This window comes from Cyclopterus lumpus, chromosome 19 (assembly GCF_009769545.1).
Source record: "Cyclopterus lumpus isolate fCycLum1 chromosome 19, fCycLum1.pri, whole genome shotgun sequence".
NCBI classification, from domain to species: Eukaryota; Metazoa; Chordata; class Actinopteri; order Perciformes; family Cyclopteridae; genus Cyclopterus; species Cyclopterus lumpus.
The window spans coordinates 15,788,511-15,810,654 of NC_046984.1; the positions used below are offsets into that span (position 1 = coordinate 15,788,511).

Genomic DNA, 22,144 nt, shown 5'->3' on the forward strand with positions numbered 1-22,144 from the left:
GGCGCGGGGCCCACAATGGTCAACTTTTGTGAAGTTTGTAACGGGTGGCTTACGCTGGACCCCAAGGCCCTTAACATAAAGGAGTTTTACAAAGAAACGCTGCAGAAGGTAAACGCACAGATTTGACCCAACGAAGCAAAATGGACTTAAAAAAAACTGCCGGTTTTGAGTAGAATTATGACGACGCTTTTAAACCCGTGTTTAGATGATCGCCAACCCCGAGCAGTATCAAATGGCGTTGTGGATACTACGCCTCTACGGACCCTCCAGCGTGACGACACCTCCTCCTGTGTCTAAAGCATGTGATGGTTTCACTTTATTGTTCATTTCGACACACTGTAGTGTAGGACACAAGCAGACAGAGGGAATCATTGGCTGTGTTTTGGTTACTATGAGGGGTCTTAAAGGGGCAGTTCACACCAACATATATTTCTGACATTTATTTATTTAATTTATTAAACAGCACTGCAGGTGAAAGGAAACAATTGTATTTCTGATTTTGGGGTGGACTGTCCCTTTAAACCATGAACCAAGTTACATCGCCCAGAGGCTGTTGTTTAATGATTACCAATATACATAGATTTGATATTTATAGCATTTTGATATGTATATAAAAAGGTAATTGCCTTGGACTATTACAATTAATTATTACCTAGATAAATAAAAAACATATGATAATACAATGAAAGTGATGATAGTACATGTTTATTTGAACCAAAATGAAAACATAACATGTTTAAAGTTATATTTTATATTATATTTTGACACAGAATAGAAACTAAAATTCTTTGTTTTTTTAAAATTCCGTCCTCAGTTTCGGAGGTTCATCAGAAGAATCAGACGGTGGATGACCTTCAGACCGCGGTCCTCTTGACCTCCAGCTGGACCCGTTTTGTATTTTACATTTTGGCAACATAATGTGTAGTATTACAATAAACAGCTCTGTATCTAATTCAAGAGAGTGGGTCAATGTGGCATAGGACATTTATAAGCAGGGGGAATATACGGTATATTAGCAGTAAGTTATTGTTTAATACAATATTCATTACATTTAGCAAACTACAAAGTCCTCATTCTTTATGGTAATATTTCATTAGACATATTACAGGACACAGGTGTTGCTTTAGGTGCATGTTCATCACCAACTTCTACAGCTAAAAATCAAACTTACACATGAACATTCAAATTAGAGAGAGCAACTGGTTCTAACGATGTGCGCCAACGTCACATGAACGAAATCACTGATGCTCCTCTTTGAGATTCCTGTGATGTGGCTCAGCTCTCCAACTACCTGGAAGGTATTCAAATAAAGAGAGAAAAAAAATATAATAATCATTATATATATTTAAAAAAAATAATATATAATAATTAATTAAATAAATATATATTTATTTAATTATTATATTTTGTTGTTGAAAATATATATATATATATATATATATATATATATTCTCAAATAAAGAGTGATGTATTAAAAAAATAATAATATATATGGGATAAGGTCAATGACTCCATTTCATACTTTGCATATTATGTCCGCAATTTTGACATGTAAAACACTGAAAATAAAGAATAGTTTCACCTGTTGCCAATTTTTAAAATAGTGGATGAATGTAGCCACGGCGATAACACCAACACCGAGAAGCATGCAGTCCTCAGTCACTGTCACAAATGTCTCCCTGTTGAAAGAGGATTAATATCAATATTCTACATTTAACTATGTTAATACCCATCGTCCAACTCTGCGGTTGTCGTTGTTTTGAGACAGCCGGCAGTCAAAGAGTCGGATTATTCACTCAGGAATTGGTCAAAAACCAAAAAGAGAGCTAAAAGACAGTATAAGAAGTGGACGTAGAAGACTTTAAACTAGAGATCGAGACCATGAACCCCTGTTTACAATGTTCACTGAGGTAATAAATCAGGGGAGCGGTAGAGTCATTTTTTCATGGACTTCTAAACAATCAGACTTATTTTTTGCAACAGGAGTCGCCCCCTGCTGGCCATTTAAGACACTTCAGCATTGGCATCACTTTTCAGAAACCAGAGGTGGAAAGGAGAGCGGAATGTTTTGCTCTGTTCACCATATCAACTCTAAAAAAGAAGGTGCAGGCGTCGTTTCCGCTGTCTCAAAATTGACCAGAAAATCTGTTATTGCATTTCTAATAACACGACCTCACCAACAGCTTTAAGCCGTAGCTTGCATGGACCGCATATCGGGAGCAATTTGGGGTTCAGTGTCTTGCTCATGGAAACTTTGGAGACAGTGCTCAGCTGGTCGGAGTCTACTCGACTGCCGGTCAAGCAGGTTTGCCCACACGGGCAGAAATCACCTGTTCCAGAAAAAATGATCAGATAATTATCTGTTATCTGAAAAATGTAGCTCAAAAGATAAAAAAAGTAATACCGGTGTTCTCTGGACGGGCTGACGCACCGAGTGGTCGTCACCAACAAGGAGTCGTAGATGGCCGTCCTCTGCAGGCTGACGAACTGGAGAACCTGGTGGCACAGTAGATGCAGGTGCTCCACGGGGATGGATGGCTCATTGTGTCCTACAGTCACAGTCACAGCCGTCCATTGTATGATATTGTCACATGCTAATATTTCACACGGGTCACTCTGTGTGTGCGATGTCTCACCGAGCACCTCCAGGAGGATTTCCACATACGTCAGCGGGTTAGGAGCGTTTAGTCTGAATTCGAGCCCCTTCAAGACCATCAGCTCGGAGTCCAGGAGAGTCTGCTTGGAAACACTGAGGCCGACCGAATGCAGAAAGCGCACGGCTGTGTTGTTGTCGATCATCTAGAAAAAATGTTTTGAATGATTAAAGTGGGTTCTAAATAACGGTCCATTGAAATGTATTCATCTCTGAACTGACGTGACTGTGCAAAGACAGCTTGCTTGCGAGTTGCACGCAGGAGAAGACGATGAGGGGGAACGTGTCCTTGATCTTCTCCAACACAGCCTCCTCAGAACTTTCTGTTAGAGCAGCAGCAGCACCAGCGCCTTCAGGTGTGGGTGTGGTCAGCAGACCTGTAAGGTGCTTGACCATGAACCTGAAGGGCGACAGTCATTCACATGAAGCCTAAAACCAACATCATCATGGGGAGAACAGAACATGTAGCTGCTCCTTCTTACCTTTGGAGTAATTCGATGGCGTGATATGCGGCCAGCGGATCGAGTCTGAGTTCTTGCGTTATCAGGAAGACGTATTCTACGTTGCACCGGAGGAGGGAGGCAGGGCGTCGGCGAAGAAAAGCAGGGAACAAAACAGAAAGATCCTCTATTTGAACACAGCATGTTGGGACAGAGCATACAAAAGCATTTTCAGGAAGGAATTTGTCTGGCAGTAAATGTGTTTTTTCAATGTAAAGTGATAAAAAGGGAGAGATCATCCAAACTTTAACTCAAGTGCTGAGGTACTTGTACTTTGAGTGTCTCTGTTTTTCTGCTACTTCTACTTATTTTGGAAGCTAATATTGTATTGTCACTAATTACTTTGTACATTCAGATTAATAAAAAATATTAAATGGATTATTATGGATTAAGCTAATGCATAATGAGATACCATTTATTATACTGAATAATTCTGCATAGTCAGTACTTTTACTACAGTAAGATGTTGACTTAAGAGCATTTTTTACAGTGTGGTTTTGCTACTTAAGTAAATGTGCACCTTCCACCTTCATGTAGTTCTGTGAAATGGGATCAATAAACAAAACAAAAGACAGTCGTCATAACTCTGGTTATTCATGAGCCGTTTGCATTGATACTGATTTCAAGATATTAAAAACATCAGATTTTCGCGATGGGTCCTGGAGTCATTATAAGTGAAGAGAATTCATATTAAATTTGGATTATCTTTTTCTGAATAGAGATTTCTTTGCGTGAAATCAACTGAGATCCGTGCAAATAAAAGACACTTAACCATGAATCACAACCCTGCTGGGTTCGAGACCACCCACCAGCCAACAAAATTGCATCGTGACTCAGTTTAAAAAAAATAAATAAATGCAAGTATTTCTTTGGTGCTTTCGAGAAACAGACAGAAATGATTGAAATGGAAAAGAAATCCCCACGAATCCATTTAAACAAATTGTCTGTTCGCCGTTATGTGAGACACGAGGAAGCACGCGGATGTTCATTAGGAGTCATTCACACTGCTTTCCATCTGCTCCTCCTTGGTGGCAGGTCTGTCTGCGTGTATGTAGGTGTATGAATTGAGAATTGGGCTCCATAATAACAACAACAACAACAACAACAACAGGGCTCACAGCTCCGGGTGTATGAAAAACAGAGTGATGACAGGGCACACATGGCTCGGTGGGCCCAGTCAGAGACAGTCCTGCACATCACTCCCACCTGCTGACAACATTATTAAAACTATTGCAAAATTAGTATAATGGTCTACTAAAAAAAGCCTTGTTTATGTCATTCATCCAATATTAGAAACGACAGCGAACGCAGCTGCAAATCATTAATCAAGATGGGAAATAAGCATTAGGGGATGTATCTCTAGCTAGCTTACACACTAATTGCCACAGCTGTGTGTGAAGGGAGCAAATTCAAATTGCACATAAACAATATAACTTTACAGCATACGCTTTATTCTTATTTGTGTGTACAATATGTTTAGTAAATATAATAATAGTCTCTCTCCAAATAAATTATAAATGTGACCCCAGTTGAAAATTGGATGTTTATTTAATTTAATTAACTAGTTATTTAATGTAGCCTCAATACAAACGTACAAATTCAACGGCGTAAAACAGCAGAAATAAATAATACATTTGTTAATTATTCCACACCTACTCACCCATCAGTCTTTTCTCTTTGAACTCTCCTGTACACGTTGACAGACTGCCAAGGTGGTCTTTGTTTCTCGTGTTGAGATTAACGAGGAAATCTGTGAGTAGCTCAAAGGAGACATCCCGGAATTTAAAACTCAAACGTTGGCTCGGCGAACAAAAGAAGTTTTTCGCCATTTGCACGGTCTCCAGTCCGCACAGACGTTTTTATTTATTTAAAGTTTCTGTTTTGTCAAGTTTAAATTTAAAAAAACTAAATCGTGCTTTAAAGCTTTTTTTTCTCTTCTCTTTTCTTCCAGAAGATGGCGCTACTCCCTCCGGGTTCCAACGTCTCTTGGTCGGAACTTTTAAGCTGCCCCGTTGGGGACCCATTTGACCGTCGCACCATTTTTTTTCCTTTTTTTGTTGTTGTTGGCGCTCCGTTGTGCGTCTGCGCAGATCTCACACATGTCCGGATGGCCTCCTCTCGCCGGTAGACGTGCGCAGGTCGACTCTATAGCTCGTTTGATAACGCAGCCGCTCGCGTAACCGCCCTCCCGACAACCTTGCGTCGTAGTTAGCGCTTCACCCCCCCACCCCAAAAAAAACATGGCCGACAAGACTCCTCAGGAGCCCGGCGCTCGCTTCGCGACCCGGATAGAACCGACGAAAGAGGACATCTCCCGGGGACAGATGCACTTCATGCGGCACGTAGAGCTCGAGCAGTGGAAGAAGAAAACGCAGAAGCTGCGGACGCGAAACGTCGTCACGGGAATCGCCATTGGAGCGCTCGTTATGGGGATCTGTATCCTTGACATGCGCACTAGCGTCAACGCAAGGTGAACTGTGTAACATTGGCGGAGCATGCTGAAGTTACTCAGGGCGTTGTTTTTAATAACTCAATATAATATATAACACTGGTTTATCTCCGATTGTCGTGCTTGTAAGAGTCACTCTTTTACATTGATTATTGATTTGACGCCTATGACAGGGTGTTCCCAGGTAGCTTTAACCGTAACTGGGTTTGAGTGCATGAACAAAATAAAACATTAGTTAAATGTTACATTTACGCAACTTATACTTTTGCATTCACTGTACTATTTATACTATTATGTTTAATTGTCAACGTTGAAGCTTCTTAAAAGCATGGAAGCTAATTTACGGCCAGTCTACATGACGACTTCCGGTGTCACATCAACCTGTTCTCGACCCCTATGCGTCAGAAGTGATGGCAGATGGTGACAAAATAACAGATATTCCCAGTGACTCTCAAAATATATCTATCTATATATAGATATAGATATATATATATTTTTTTCTTCTTCTTTTTCACACGGTAATATTAAAAGACACACCGTCGTCTTATACAAATGGATGACCATGTTTTTGGTAAATAACACCAGTTTACAATTGTAACGTTTTAAATTGACTCACAATTCCACCAGTTATGTCACTGAGGGCAGACTAAATATTAGAAAAACATCCCAGTACAATTCAACTGCACTGCAGCTTCCAAAATTACCGTAAGACTTGAAATAAACCCCTTTTTAGGAAACTGTTATCAAACGCTATCACCTGTGTTTCAGAAAATAATTAAATGTGATATTCTGGTGTTTTTAATGATTTTAAAGGAAAGCATAAGGTTCTTACGCAGATGGCTAAATATCTTGTTTTCAGGCATTTGGATGCAAACACAGGAGTGACTGTTATTTGATATTCGTCATATTCTTCTTCTGTTGTCTTAACATTTGCCTTGACCACTCGCTCGCCTGCTAGACGGCTACACGTTTTACTCGGTCGGCAAGGAGCGGGTCATGGATGAACTGGACGAAGAGGCCAAGCGCTCAAGACTCCAGGGACCGAAGACCGGGGCCAACTGAGGCAGCAGCGCTGTTGGACTGTCTGTCCTGGACTTCACTGAGGAGGGATTTATGTGGACTCTGGTGCCACTGATTTATATTCCATTGGTGGCCGCTGTTTTTTTAAAATGTTAAGACAGCGGCGGACTTTGTTTTTGTCTTGATTGTTGACGGTGAGGTTCTGCTCCGCTGACTTTGAACTAGATGTGTGTTGATTTTGATTAAGTTTGCCAGCAGAAGGGACTACTCCACTGATCTTACACGCTTTCCAGAAGGCCAGACTTTATTGTAATTACCACCTTTTATCATGTGACGCGCATATAGTGTAAGGGAAATATTCACAATTTCTGTTGGCTAATGAGGTCAAATCAACAGAGGCCTTTTAACAGCAGAGAAACTGCTGAAATGACACACGGATAACCTGTTGAAACCTGTCTATAAAGTAATAATTTGTAAAATAAAACTCTAAAGTATTGGATTTTGTTTAACCGAATTATGTTTCACTAGTTATGCAAGAAAAAGTGAAGCAGCAAATATGACAAGAGCCGAGGTATTTACAATTGCATTTATTCTTTGTCAACATTTGATATATGGAGTCTGATCTAGCCACCAAAATCTTGAGTAAAAATATAAAATAAGACATCGTCAGGGAAAGGCACATATTCAGCATGGCAGGACAGCAGCAGCTTCAGAAAGCAATACAATTATTATATATTTACATTCAAAATTTTGGAAACGAAAACCTCTCTGAATATATTATGAACTTTGGAAGAAACTAAATAAAACCTTAACGTGAGTTCCACTGCCAGAAGATTCAGTGTGTTCGGGATATTTTCCGAAGGCATCAGCTACACATTCACAGCTTGTGCTAATTATTTAAAAACTGCGGGAGGGTAGATCGTCGTTACTGTGATCATACATTAAACTGAAGAATATTCTCTACCTCCCTTTTTTTATGGAAATAAAAATACACATGAAACATTACGTCCCAACAAACGAAGTTAAAATGATTGAGAACAAAAGGAGAAGTTACTAAAGTGCACAAGGTGCTTGATCTAGGGAACAAGCGACAAATTAAATTTTTGCTTGAGCGAGGGTTAAAGTTACTGACATGTTTAGTTTACTCGTGACTTGTAAACATGGTCTATAAATCTACTATATATATATATATATATATATATATATATATATATATATATATATATATATATATATATACATACACACATGTACAATCGACAGGAAAAGCCAGTAGTCTAAAGACCTTGATGGATTTTTTTTCACGACTTTTAAATGCAGGGAAAGCTGTGTGATGTTGTCTTTTGATCACGTCTTTCAAGAAATCTCTCCCTCTATTTAATAGTTTTAAAAAAAAACTACGTGATTTTCTTGCTGCGATTTCTAACCGTCGTACAACCCTTTCTTTCTGGAGCATTTCATCTTCGTAACGCATCGATCTCCTTGTCGTACTGTGCAAAGTGAGAAAATCATCGTCTCCACATCTAAAAAAAAAAAAAAAAAAAAAACGTCTGGACTGCTCTCCAGGCCGGAGAACGTAGAGAACCCAAAAGATGTCCTTCTGAGAAGAAAAATGCTATCGTAATATACATCTGATTAAATCAAACTGTACAATGCACCGAGGAAGGCAATATTCAATGTGCAGTCAGCATGTGCTGTGACATCATTAACAAAAGAAAGAAAGAAGAAGGCCGGAGCAGGAGAACCATCCTCATTCTGGGGCAAAGTCTCCGCAGCACTTGGTACCCATCGCTTGATCGCGTCGATGCTGAAAGCTTTACTGTGGCAGCCTGGACCGACGGGGGTCTAGAAAGTTTATTTACAAAAGAGTCTAAAGACCTTGATGGATTTTTTATAAACTTTGAACGTGATGCCAGATTTGGAAGTCGTTTTTTTTTTTTTGGGAAACCCGAGCGTCACAGTTCCCGTGTAACAATCCCAGCTCTACTTGATGAGAGTTTACGGATCTATGCGTTGAGGTAAAATGACCACCGGCGGTTCGCTGATCAGTCGGCCGGTGAAAGGTGTGGAAGCGATGCACCTCACGGGGGGGGGGGGGGGGGGGGGGTCACACTTCGGATGAGGTAGTCCAGGTGCACAGCGCGCTCGGCTGCACGGTTTCTTACTGGGGGAAGAAAACAAACGCACAAGTGAGAACGAAGCATTTTAAAAAAAAGGGAGAATGATAGAAATATTACAGCGTTCACTCACCATTCTGTCGGTGGCGAAGGTGACGCCTTTGTTGGGTTTATCCTGGGAGCCGCCGCTGCTGCTGCCTCCGAGGGAGTTTCTCCTAATGATACCTGGGGAGGGGGGAGAGAACAATCATATTGAAACAAAGCATTTTCGACGTACGACGTCGTCACATACGAGGAGGTGGTAAACGCGAATCCGCTCTCACTTGCCTTGGAGCGGCAACATGTCCAGGCGCTGCAGGCTGTTCCTGCGGGTCGGGGGGAAGCCGCTCCCCTTGGACAGGCGGCGCTGGCGGCCAGAGAGCACGGCGGCCGGAGACACGATGCCCGGAGGGGGAACCTTCCCCATCTTGCCGTACAGCTCCTCGACCTCTCTCTTCTGGACGGCCTGCAGGGCCTGCACCTCCGTCAGATGTCTGATGGGGGACGAGGAGGAGCACATCAGTGTACTAGTACTACAACATTGTGGTTTCTTTTACTGTATTGTTTGTGGTTTTTTTATTTTTTTATCACAAAGTAGCACGTTCTGCTAACGTCCTTTGTGTTATTTTGTATCGCCTGACGACATCAGCCAAAAGGGACTTTCAGCTTACTCGTGGTGCGTTTACATTTGTTTGGACGTTGGTTAATGTACATGACACCTTTTCAAATGAAGTAAAATCCAAAGTGGAAAAGTCAGTGAAACAGGGAGTCTTTCGAAAATCCTTGACGGCATGTGGATTTGAGGAAATTAAGGCCTTCAAAATGTTTGCGATGACAAGATAAGATGCTAATATACATCATAACTGTAGTGCGGATTTACAGAAAATGGTTCTCCGTCAGTTTGATGCATTTGGACTATTTATTTATTTATTCTTTTTACAAAATAGGAGTTTGAACACATAATTTTGTCTAAATTAAAGCTATCGAACATTTATATATATATTTTTTTTAAAAAGTTTTTACATTTAATAGATAAAAAAAAACAATCGGTAACTAAAATAATCATTTTCCAACTAATTTAATCAATAGGTTCAGATTTTCTAATCAAAGGATAAAAACCTTGTTTCAGTTGTTTTAAAACAGCTGAGATTAGCGGATACATTCAGCGTAAAGACAGAGAAATTAATGGAGTTTAAATTGTTTACTTCAAAACAAAAGTAAAAAAGTCCCAAAGTTTCACCGAAGATCGTGAAAAGTAATCGATAAAGGCTCTTAATATTCCCATTACACTCATATTGTGGTTGACTCACTTCTCTCTGAGCTCCTGAAGCTCCTCCAGCATGTCGGAGTCGTCGCTGTCGGAGTCGTCGCTGCTCATGTAGGGCGCGTTGCGGTTGTAGGTCATCAGCCACAGGTGGTGAAGGGCGTTGCTGTACTGCGGGCTGCCCGCCGCCCCGTCCCACAGCCTCGCCTCCATCTCCGCCGCCGTCACCGAGAGTCCGCTGTCCACGGGCGTTCCCATGAGGCTCAGGCTGTGCGCTCTCCTCCGACTCCTCTTCCTCGTCCTCTGTCGTTCCCCGACAACCTCTTCCTCCTCCCCCTCCTCCTCCTCTTCTCTGTCCTGCTGCTTGTCCTGGCTCCATCCCAGCTGCCCGTCCACCCCCTGGAGGACCCCGCTGGTGGCCCCTCTGTGGGGATGGTGTGGAGGGGACATGGTGAGGGAGGTGCCCAGGCTCGTCTCGGACTCCCCTTGCTCCTCGGTGCTGCTCTCCGACGGGGTGCTGTCGCCGTCCGCCGGCTTTGCCGCAGCAGGTACGGCAACGGCCGGCTCAGCGGGTGCAGGGATGTGCATGCTGGGCGTCACCTGGAATCGCCCCACAGTGATGGGTGCAGAGTGGCCGTCTGTGACATTGAAGAAGAGACGGTGTCAATTAAATATTATATGTAAAAGTATTTAATTAATCAAAATAAATAAATACGGAAATAATTTGAATAATATGTAGACACCTGGCACACCAGGAAACAACCGTTTAGTAAAGTTTACGTAGTTATTTTGATAGAAAATATATTTTCTATGGCACATCTGGTTTTCTGGTCTGTGGAAACACAGATTTTCTTGCAATGTAACTAATTGAAAACTACGCATTTAAACAATATTCTTCTGTATATGGCATGCATTGAAAAAAGATCTAAATGCTCTTCACAAATCCAGCAGGCATCTTTAAAAACACCTTTACTAGTTCCCTTTAAGATAAAAAATGATACATTACCCGAATCAGTGTCTATATTTCCATCTAATATATATGTATTTGTTTCAGAGGAAACACATTATATTGCTTAATTCTTGCAGCGCTCTCTACTTTCTTCTAGTGAACAAGAAGCTGCAGCACCCGGACAGACTATTTAAATGAGAGACAGACAATCATTGGCTAAGCAGTAGTGATTGTTCTGTAATCTGATCAGAGCTGATTGATCATCAGAGGACAAAGCCTCACTTCCTGACTTCCAGGTTTTGATTGAAATCTAATCACTTGTACTAATTATTTATTGTATTTTACATTTTTAATCTGGCTTTAAATCAAGCTTTATTTATTGGTCTTTCTAATTATTGTATTTTACATTTTTAATCTGGCTTCAAATCAAGCTTTATTTATTCATCCTTCTTATTATTTATTGTATTTTACATTTTTAATCTGGCTTTAAAATCAAGCTTTATTTATGCATGTATACTTCTAATTATTTATTATATTTTACATTTTTAATCTGGCTTTAAATCAAGCTTTATTTATCTATCTTTCTAATTATGTATTGTATTTTACATTTTTAATCTGGCTTTAAAAATCAAGCTTTATTTATTTATATTTATAATTATTTATTGTATTTTTAAACTAGCTTTAAATCAAGCTTTTTTTAAGATGCTGGTTTCACAAACGCTGCCAGGCTTTAACCCCCTGCAGTGCCTCCGTTCGCCCACTAGGTGTCCTTCTTACAGTAAACAGACGGGGTTTTGGGTCTGTGCCTACATTCAACAGAGAGACCCTCTGTTGAATGTGGAGGGTATAAACACCAACAGGCTGGGTAAAGGGGGGGGGGGGGGGGGGGGGGGGGGGGGCGAGGCCTGCTAACGAGCGCTGCTGCCCGCTGATTGGCCACTGCCGGAGGGAAGGGCCACGATCACACCTCCGTTTGTGTTCGTCTTTGAATGGAACATTACATCCAGACACGACGTTACGCAACGGCTCCTGGAGGCCGTGGTGATAATGTCGAGGGAGCCGAAAACAACTCGAGGGCCAAATTGTCCGTAACCGAGATTTCAGATTGTATTTAGACCCAATACATCATGAAAAGAAAGGGGGAGGAGGAAAACAAAAAAAAACTGTGTTTGTGTGTACACACACACACACACACACACACACACACACACACGCACACACACGCACGCACGCACATGCATGTGTTTGGGTTTGTTTGGGGTGCACACATGAACCTTGTATGTTCCCAGCACCCCCACAGGGCTGGTAACATACAACACACGAGGTGTGAGGAGGAGGAGCGAGTTGCAGGAAGTAGTTCTTACCGGGTTCGGTGGAGGAGGAGGCTTTTGGTTTTGGGGTGCTGGTTTTCATCTCAGGTGGCGCGCTGAAGGACGAGAACTGGACAGGAAGCATGAACAGCGTTAGTGTTGGACGTGACCCCCGTGACCCGCATTCACATGTCGAACTGAGGAAGAAGTAACGGACGATGACTCACAGTGCTCTTTGGGCTCTCTGGGGGAGATGTTGAAAGATCCGAGTTTGAACCGGAGACTTCTGATTTGGGTTCAGCCCGGACTGGAACCTGTGCCGGGTGTGAGTCCACGTCGCCGTGGAGACCGTCCTCCGGGGTCATGCACGGGGGACTGTTCGGGGGACTGAAGGGTCCAACCTGCTGAAAAGACTCCGGAGGAACCGGCGAAGGAGTGGAAGGCACAGACGGCGGAGAGGCAGGATGCGGCCAGCCGGGACGGCCGCTCTGAGGAAAACCGGCTCCGTCCACCAGAGGCGAATTCTCGTGGTTGTGGTAGACGTTGTTCTGGGCTAGGATGCCCGCGGTGAGGTAATGGGCCTCTACCGGTGAGCTCTGGTAATGTTGTGGGTACATGGAGGGGTAACCGGACTGCGGGGCCATGTGAGCGGATACCTGGTTGTGGTACCCCGGATAGGAGGGCATCCCCTGGGAGGGCATGCCGGCAGGAGGGATAAAAGACTGAGCCATGCTCATCGCCATGGAGATGACATTAGCTAAGGAAAAGAGGGGCTGCGTGTGGGAGGGCCACATGTTGGGATGCTGAGGGGTAGACGGGGCCGTGGGGACTCCGTCACTGCTGCCGGGGCTTTGGGCCTCATTGTGAGGACTCGAGGAACCGGGGGCCGGGGAGGTGGAGTTACTGGCTACGCGTGTGCCCGGCGTCGGGGAACCCGGAGGGGCTGGGTATTGGAACGGGAAGTTACTGTGGCCCATGTAGGGCAAGTGGTAGTGCTGGTGGTGCGGCAGGAGAGACACGGGGTGGTGGTGGTGGTGGTGGTGCTGCTGGTAATGGAGGGGAGACCCTGGAAGACGAGGGATTGAAACGGCAGCTTTAAAATTTGACGCTTATGGATAGAAAAACTGTGCAAAGAAAAAAAAAAAAAAAGAGGTGTGCCTAAAAACGACCTCCGCTGCATTGAGTGATTGATTGAATGCAACCCACAAATTGGCTCAGCTGTGTTATCACTTCAAACCGCCGGAGCACCGATCCCTCAGAAGAGTTGCAGTGGAGCATTTGCCAGAATTGATCCGGAGAAACCGGTTAGATCATTCTTCAAGTCGTACGCCATGTGGAGAATTAATCTTACCCTGTACTTTCCACACGGTGAACAAAAGACGCTATTGTTTGAAGCGCTACTCGGCTTTAACTGCATCCACATACAGACACACGCACACGCACACACACACACACACCGGGCTTAAGATGTCTTTGAGGGATTCAGTTTAAAACGGAACCCACGTGGTTGCGTAGACAACTTCTTTTAGGTCTGATTGTTAGATTTAAGTGCTCAGGGGGTTTTCTTGAGCCCCATCCGTTGGCTGGACATTTACCTCGACAATGGCTCCACAGTTATAAACCAACCCCCTCCCTGTTTTTCCCCCCCTGATGATGCAAAGCAGCCTCTACTTTTTTTTTTTCTCCACGCTGAACGGAAAACATAGGTTAGGCAACACTCGGGGTGGCGGGTGGCCAAGGGAGCATTGCGAAAGCGACCATATGCGGTGGACGTCCAGCGGAGAAGGGACGAGAGCGTTTCGGGGATACAGGGGACATATGGTGGACGTGTGTTCTTTAATTGACTTCAAATGCCCCCCCCCCCCCTGTGGGGAAAGAGACTTTGATGGAGGCTTTCTTGGAAATGCTGTATAGGAGTTTGTGCTGGCAAACAGATGTTGTGCCGACCATCGCTAAGGCTGGAGGGGGAAAAAGCTCGCGCTTCGCAGCGGACCGCATTCACAGCTTCCCTGAAAGCCAGAAAAGCGGCCTTCAGGTGAGGTAATTCACCCAAGAGGCTGCAAAGCAGACACAGACGGCGGCTTTGAGATGTAGGGGGGGGGGGGGGGGGGGGTGGCCCCATGGCGCCACGTCTGAACAATACCCGAGGACCGGGCCCGTGAGAAAGGGGCGAGCGAGGGAGGAGGGGTTTACGAGGGAGTCGAGCCGCCTGGCGTCGACTTATTCTTTGCCAGCGGGGCCGTAACAATTTTTTTTTTTTCAGTGTGTCCTGAAACGGTAAACAATGCCGGGCCTCTTCTTCGCACAGGGACCGGAGGAGAGGGCTATTTACCTGGACCGCTGTGGAAAGACTGGGAGCGGATTAGAGGTCGCCCGGGTGAAGTAATGTCTGCGCTGAAGACGTCTCCATTGGGGCACGGGGGGGAGCCACATGCCTCGGCGCTCGGGTTAGCCACACTGAAGTCTACGACGGGACACACACACACACACACACACACACACACACACACACACACACACATGCATGAGTGGAGGGGCCATGCACTCAATTATCATGCAACAAACAATACAGGAGGACAGTGTTTGTGCGCGTCGCACACACTTAAGGTTACTTGGGGAATAAAATAAAATAAAAAAAGACTCATGCGATTCATTCGTATTCTAAATATAATCTCCTCATCCATCAAATGATCAACGTGAAAGCGCGAAATTAAGGACATGAGACTTACCGGGCAGAGAAGAGGAGGAGTGTGTTCGAGGCAGGGTGTGGCTATGCAGATTAGGCTGGAAGAGAGGGCACATAAACTCAACCTCTGTGTGTGTGTGTGTGTGTGCGTGTGTGTGTGTTGTGTTCATATTAATGTAGCACTACTCAGTATTACATCCATCGGGCCTGTTGCTGCAGGCCTCTTGACTTCTGAGTCAAAGACGCCGGCATATGAATTATTGCGCGATGACATGACACACAAGGAGTTACACAACCGTGTTATCGCCGGTTGGTTATTAAGTAATAAATTGACTCTGACAAGTACAATCCCTCTATTTTGATTTACGAGGAGCTGTCCCCATTATACTTCCTGTGTTATTAACCATTCAGTATAACTATTATTACATCTTTTTTATCCAGTTTTTTCAGGTGAAGAAACTGAGAATTTTTCTCTGAGGATTTCTTATTTTCACGTCGGTCCGTGTAATAATATCTCAACAACGTTTTGTGGCAAAACCGCTACGAAGTGCACCGCCGACGCTACGATTTAGCTCAAAGCGCGGCGGCTGTTGTTCAAGTGGCGGAGAGAGAGCGAGAGGAGACGAGCGACGGCTCGACAAACAAGTCTTTCCAGGTAGTCGAGCTCCATTTACGCTCAGCGCCTCTTCCAAAAAAAACCTCAGAATAGCGCCCTACCTCAGAGTCACAGGCCACAAAGAGATCGAGTCTCTGTGGGCTTCCTCCCCAACTCGACTAGCGTGGTCTGGATTTTATTTATTTTTACGTTGGCCGCACGGTGCCGAGGGGAAAGGGGAGGCCATAATGGTGTCTTGGGAGAGGATGCGGCCCATTCAGTGTTTTTTTTAAATTGTTTTAAATCAGGTGCTGGAGTGGAGCCAGGAGAGATTTGTCCTCAGTGGTTGAGGATAATGATGTCGCCCACGGGCTGACTGCTGAGGTCTGCTGCTGTTTCTTACATTCAGCCGCACTTTATTCTTTTCTCTGTCGTCGATGAACATCTCGGATCATTTCCACCGACGGGCAACAGGGCGCTTTTGTTCTGCGTGGAACATATCCTGGCAGAACAAACGCATCCGATTTGGCATTAGGTCATATTTTTGTACACCGAACGAACTACTCAACGAAATACTCACAGAATTTCCTGAAATCAGAGAGGCTTAAACTTTAATTATTCTACCCGTTCAATGTGGGCAGACACGCTGGAAAGTTTATTATGGTGTCAGCGGCGGAAAAAAAAAAGGTTTGTGGGAACGAATAAAAAAAAAAAATCACAAATCATTTTATAACACGACGTTGGAAATGGAAGAACTACCACAGGGAGCCTGAGAAACACTTAACCGTGGATGTTTAAGGGCGAGCCTCCAAAGGGATTACTCAGGGGTTTTTTTGTATTCCCAGTGTATGAAAAGCACTACACCTTTCCATTTGCACCAGATTTATGGATCCGTCTTAGATAAGCGCAGCTAGAACGCGCTATAGAGGATTTAATTTACGATTAACCACACAACATACAGTTACTTCCTTTTTTTTTTTTTAAATATCTGCTCTCTGGGAGGAGCTGCTGACCTGTGAGGAAGACAAGGAGTTCACCCCGTGGTGGAAAGCCGACAGAGGGACCGGCTGCTCTTTGGCCATCAGAGCCTCGGCCCGTTTGATGATGTCGCCCATGCGGTAGATGAAGCCCTCCTTCTCTGACGGCAGGATGAACTCATTGTGCACCTGGGGAGACAACAAAAAAAAGAGGGGAAAATGGGTGAAAGAAGTGTTTAGATGTGGTGGGAGTACTATGAAAAGCGCTCTATGAATAAAAAAGGTATTGTAATACTCTTTCACAAGTACCTCGTTATGCAGAAAGTTACGTTAGGATACATTATATTATATTATTGTGTTGTTAATACTAATGCATTCAGGTGTAAGCAGTCTTTTTACGGTTTCAGCTGTCCGAGGTGCTGCTAATTTGATCTCCTTCACTGAAGCGCAGTACCCGATTAAATGTACTTTCCACCGCTGTAGAGGAATAGAGGAAGGAACTCGTGCGCCACCATTGTTTTTCTATTTGTCCGCCCTCCCCTCAGACCTGCGTCACTCGCTCCGCAGAAGGCTCAGTTAAAACATCGGCCGGAGAGAGATAGCGTCGACAAACAAAGAGCCGTTAACTGCCAACGGGAGGAATCACGTGTACGTTCAGCTGAGAATCTGTCAGACTCATCAGCTGACTGTGACTTCATTTATTTATTTCTGGATCCCATAAAGTCCTGGGAAGCTTTCAGTGTTCACCCGTAACGTCCCTCTTGATTTCCTCCTTCATTGCCTTCGATGTGAGAAAACAACTCTCCCTGTCAGTCAGTATCGGATGTTTCTGTTCTCGCTGAAACATCCAAGTCGAAAAAAACGCCATTTTTCATTCGGTCATATGGAAATATCAGCGGTGATTTTTGTGAGCACGTCAATAACAATTCAGGTATCTTAAGACATTTTTGAGATCTAGCCTAGAATTTGAGCAAAGTTTGAAAGGATCATGGGAAAACCCATTTAAAAAAAGAGATTATGAGACATTTTAAAGAAATATAACACCTTCTTGCTCTTCCGAATGAAAAGAAAGGGTTTGGAGCAGGTAAAGTGAACAATGTTTATGTTTACTAATCCCATTTTGTGACAAAAAAAACGACAAAAAAACTTCCCGTTTCCAGACCGATTTTCTAAAATGCACAAAGAAACACGTGAATGGAAATCCCCAAAAGATCATTTCTATTTCACAAATGTCTTTGGGTATAGATTCAAGACTCTTATCATCAGTTACAAATAATAAAAACAAAAGAAACCCTCTTTATTCGACCCGACCGACGTGTTTTATCCGTCTAGCACCGGCAACAACTCACCATGACAGCGGCGATGTCTTCCGGGTTATCTCCGTCCAGGTCGAACTTGAAGGTCACCATCTTGTCGTTGTGCGTCTGCAGCTGACACTCCACCACGCGGTCCACTTTATCAGAGAGCTGCAGAGACGGACAGGTCTGTTTACCCTCTAAAAACACAGACTCACACACACACACACACACGGGAGGAGCAATGTGCTTTTGTATGCATGTGTGTGTACCTCGTGTGTGTGTGTGTGTGTGTGTGTGCAAACGTCTCCTGTAAAACGCGGTGTGTTTCTGTGTGCATTGCACTACTATGGCACTCTTTGAACATGTGGTAATGTGTGATCCGTTTGTCTCCGCCTCCGGCCCCCGTGGGCTCGTTAGGAGACCACAGTGTGTCCCGATCAGAGGGAGAAATGTACTGCGGTTGCCGGGGGGAACAACAGCCCGATAGCGTAACCCGGGTGCGGCCTCACCGCAGCCCGGCCACTTGATTTATGCGTTTACGACGTAGCGAGTCTGGACGCTTCGTACCCCGGTGATGCGCAGCCTCGAGCGAGCCCTCCTCCTGGACAGCTTTCCGGCCGTTTGCCTCGCGGGCGTTTTCTCGCTCTTCTCCGACGGGCCCTCGTAGCCGTCGCTCAAGCCCGAAGTCACATCGGAGGCGTAGCTGCAGGGAAACACATAGAGAGAGGAGCCATTGTTTAGGAGGAGGAGGAGGAGGAGGAGGAGGAGAAGGAGGAGAAGGAGAAGAAGGAGGAGAATAAGAAGAAGAAGGAGAAGAAGAAGTACAAGAAGAAGGAGAATAAGAAGACGAAGAAGAAAGAGAAGAAGAAGTACAAGAATAAGAAGAACAAGAACGAGAAGGAGAAGAAGTACAAGAAGAAGAAGAAGAAAAAGTACAACAAGAAGAAGAAGAAAAAGAACAAGAACAAGAAGTAGAAGAACAAGAATGTAGAAGAAGAAGAAGAACAAGAACCTCCCTCAGGCAGTAATCTCAAAGTGTCAGAGCGTCCATCATTGCCGGTTGTCTCAGCATCACAGACCATAATAAACGTCCCTCTGAGGCGTTAAATAAAGTCCTCATGTGACCTCTTGTGTTCATACGACAGACCGGTTTTCAGTTTCAGAGAACGGACGGTCGGCGGCGTTTCATAAGAAGCTTCCCTTCAGCAGCTAATTGCGTCTCTTGGGCCGCGGTCACAGGCTCCGCCCCCTTTCCAGCCAGGGGCTGCAAACACTTACAGGCCTCTCTCTCTCTCTCTCTCTCTCTCTCGCTCTCTCGCTCTCTCGCTCTCTCTCTCCCTCCCTCCCCAGCTCACGGGTAACTTCAGTCCAAAGGAAAGCCTGTTTTCACCTTCACACACAATGAGCGCATGGAAATCGTGCAAAAGTGAGATTAAATTAAAGAGTTGTGTCGATATCTCGCGAGTGGTGACGCAGTGCAGTTGTGGACCAGTAATCCGAGGCTTTTCTCAGAGGAAGAATTAGTTAATGTAGCTTTAAATAGTGCACGTCTAAGCTGCTGTGAGACACGATACTCTGTGGAAGACCTTTTGATGATGGCCCAACATATTTAAACTGTGTTTTAAATTATAACCTCAATGAGGTCATCATCTATCGCTGAGTGAGGTAACACACTGATGCAGTGTAACGTACCAAATCGCACACTTTTTCCTTGTCACGCTGCAGCTGCTCTTAACAACGTCAATGCATTCAATTGGGACGAGAGGCTAGTGCGTGAAGCGGTGCGCGATGTTTATTTACGGTCTCTGCCAGCCGGTAAACGGCTGAACAAACAAAGACACGAGCGACGGCTACATGCATTGCATCATCATCCACATCTAACCTTCCAGGCAAAGGCTCTCTCACCCACGACCTGACTATTAACTTCAACAACTCAGTGCTGGCTCCGACTCCGACTGCCAGGAACCTCGGTGTGACACTCGACAGTCAACTCTCTCTGACTGCCAACATTACCGCAACAACACGCTCCTGTAGGTACATGCTGTACAACATCAGGAGAATACGACCCCTTCTCACTCAGAAGGCGGCACAGGTCTTGGTCATCTCACGTCTAGACTATTGCAACTCCCTCTTGGCAGGTCTACCTGCTAATGCCATTCGACCTCTACAGCTCATCCAGAATGCAGCTGCTCAACTGGTCTTCAACCGACCGAAATTTACCCACACTACTCCGCGACCTTCACTGGTTACCGGTGGGCGCCCGCATCCGCTTCAAAACATTGGTACTTGCGTACCGTGCTGCGAACAGATCGGGTCCAGTCTACATCCAGGACATGGTCTAACCGTACACCCCAGCCCGTTCACTTCGCTCGGCTTCTGCCAATCGGCTTGTAGCTCCATCACTTCGAGCTAAACACTCAACAAAATCACGACTGTTTGCTGTGCTGGCTCCTCATTGGTGGAACGAGCTTCCCATTGACATCAGGACAGCAGAAAGTCTCTACATCTTCCGTCGCAAATTAAAAACACATCTTTTTCGACTAGTAGCACTTAAATGTCCCTTACCGATAGCACTTTGTTGTTTAGCACTTTAGTATCACTTAAATGTCTCTTACTGATAGCACTTTGTAGTTTAACTTTATTGAAGAAATTGTACTTGCTTGATTCTTGTTGTTCTGAGTTTGGACTCATGGTTTAATGCACTTATTGTAAGTCGCTTTGGATAATGTCATCATCGTCATCATCGTCATCGTCATAAGAGGACGGAACCGAGATCTTTGAGATTGTAACTTTAAGCTCTCAAATTAATTTAAAGTTTTTTTTAATTCTTTTTTTTAAAGAATTTAGATGAATGAATCAAAACCATCAATTAATAATAATAATAATAATAATCGTTACTTTGTGTGTGAGGCGACAATATCATTCGATCAAACATTATGGTCTCTGAACAGAAGTTAAAGTGCAGATGACGAGACACACACACACACACACACACACGCACACACACACACACTGCACATAAATCGCTCTCTCTCCCTTAACATCCCACCAACATGGAAAACAGGGGCCCCCGCAACATCACACAGAAACCCGCGAGGTGCCTCTGCAATGAAAACACAGTCGATCGGCCTCCAGCTTGTTGTCGTAAGCCCCGCAGATGTTGAGGGTGAGGAGCCACAGAGGGAAGACCGGACACTCATTGATCTTTTTTATGGTCTTCCCTAAAGAAGGGAGTATTGAACTGCAGTGTTCCTTGGATGTTTAAAAAAGGAAGAAGAGAATGTCACCTGTCCACAGGAGAGTTGAAGCCACTGGGGCGGCCTGAGTTGCCGTGTTCTACGTTGTTGGACACAGCAATGCTCTGTGAAGAGAAATGAGGGACGTGGTGAGGTCAACGTGGGTTAAACACAATCTTTAGGTGGCGGTATTGATGCAATAAATCCCTAAATTTCGAGATTTTGCTTGAAAGAAAATAGACACGTGAGGAAATGAGGAAAAGACAAATGATGCACCACTAAAATCCTCAAATATGAATTCAAACATCGAATGCTTTTTGTACTGATTTTGGGATACCAGGCCAAAACTCTGTACTTTGGTCCTGGTGGGGACTTGAACCGAGGGGCCTTCTGGGCATATTAACGAGAAGGTGAACAGACTTCGGGGGTAAAAGTGGGCAAATCTTCAGTCACTAAATATTGACTCGGAACTGAAATACTCATCAGCTCTTCCTTCATTTAGTTGCACGGTTTTGTGAACCTCGTCGTCAGGTGTTACTCTCCAACTGTACACGGTTTACACAACTCCCTGTCAGCACCGTGTTAGTAGTGTTGATGTTGGAGGTCTAGTAAAGCCCCCCCCCCCCCCCCAAACCCCCATCATGCACCCTCCACTTTGATGACAAGCTCTGCAGTCGAGGCCACTCACCGAGGGGAAGCGGAGGGCCGGGATGGGGAGGCCGTTTGCAGCCGTCTGCGTGGGAGGGGTCCCGGGCGCGTTGAAGCTGCCGGCCTCCAGCGGATCCTGAAGCCCGGAGGAGCTCAGATAGCCGTCCGTCTCGCAGTCAGCTGTTTCAACAAAAAGGACATTTAGCCATTAGCGTGTGACCAACTGACACACACTGCACGGCACACACACACACGCACACACGACCTGAAACAACACGTCTAATGACCCCAGACTGAGACGTACCCCACTGAGGATTAACGCTGCTCTGGAGGCACGCGGGCACATTTATTTAGAGATCAATCGGATCCACGAGGACCACCAACGAGGATATTTGCGCTGTTG

The 22,144-nt window shown here is 44.7% G+C and overlaps 3 protein-coding genes across 9 annotated transcripts in view; 1 reads left to right on the forward strand and 2 right to left on the reverse strand.

Moving 5' to 3' along the window:
- Positions 1–685: 685 nt before the first annotated feature.
- On the reverse strand, positions 686–5,163 carry cntd1 (cyclin N-terminal domain containing 1). 6 transcript variants are annotated; one of them, XM_034558260.1, is made up of 7 exons: positions 4,814–5,163; positions 3,136–3,211; positions 2,876–3,053; positions 2,637–2,799; positions 2,405–2,549; positions 1,583–1,679; positions 686–1,291 (listed from the first exon to the last, which is right to left on the reverse strand). In XM_034558260.1, the coding sequence occupies exons 1-7, from the start codon at positions 4,980–4,982 to the stop codon at positions 1,187–1,189; spliced, it is 933 nt and encodes a 310-aa protein (XP_034414151.1). In that variant the 5' UTR covers positions 4,983–5,163; the 3' UTR covers positions 686–1,186. The 6 variants fall into 6 exon arrangements, 3 of the variants coding, with proteins under 3 accessions (XP_034414151.1, XP_034414150.1, XP_034414152.1); XM_034558259.1 differs by having other exon boundaries at positions 723–1,291; positions 3,136–4,920; XR_004611598.1 differs by having other exon boundaries at positions 1,264–1,291; positions 1,583–2,549; positions 4,814–5,152.
- A 53-nt stretch (positions 5,164–5,216) lies between these two features.
- LOC117748475 (cytochrome c oxidase assembly factor 3 homolog, mitochondrial) lies at positions 5,217–7,121 on the forward strand. 2 transcript variants are annotated; one of them, XM_034558263.1, is made up of 2 exons: positions 5,217–5,623; positions 6,561–6,669. In XM_034558263.1, exons 1-2 carry the CDS (start codon positions 5,394–5,396, stop codon positions 6,604–6,606), a joined length of 276 nt encoding a protein of 91 aa, XP_034414154.1. In that variant the 5' UTR covers positions 5,217–5,393; the 3' UTR covers positions 6,607–6,669. The 2 variants fall into 2 exon arrangements, with proteins under 2 accessions (XP_034414154.1, XP_034414153.1); XM_034558262.1 differs by having other exon boundaries at positions 5,231–5,589; positions 6,561–7,121.
- A 1,593-nt stretch (positions 7,122–8,714) lies between these two features.
- wnk4a (WNK lysine deficient protein kinase 4a) overlaps positions 8,715–22,144 on the reverse strand; it is a 35,831-nt gene continuing 22,401 nt past the window's right edge. The window contains exons 9-21 of the mRNA XM_034558258.1: positions 21,782–21,921; positions 21,145–21,218; positions 18,425–18,560; positions 17,909–18,025; positions 16,596–16,748; positions 15,031–15,085; positions 14,634–14,765; positions 12,529–13,367; positions 12,356–12,431; positions 10,089–10,680; positions 9,067–9,272; positions 8,873–8,964; positions 8,715–8,786 (exon numbers count right to left, since the gene is read on the reverse strand). Coding sequence (XP_034414149.1) covers positions 8,784–8,786; positions 8,873–8,964; positions 9,067–9,272; positions 10,089–10,680; positions 12,356–12,431; positions 12,529–13,367; positions 14,634–14,765; positions 15,031–15,085; positions 16,596–16,748; positions 17,909–18,025; positions 18,425–18,560; positions 21,145–21,218; positions 21,782–21,921 — 2,615 coding nt within the window. The 3' untranslated portion in view covers positions 8,715–8,783. The remainder of the gene's footprint in view (positions 8,787–8,872; positions 8,965–9,066; positions 9,273–10,088; positions 10,681–12,355; positions 12,432–12,528; positions 13,368–14,633; positions 14,766–15,030; positions 15,086–16,595; positions 16,749–17,908; positions 18,026–18,424; positions 18,561–21,144; positions 21,219–21,781; positions 21,922–22,144) is intronic.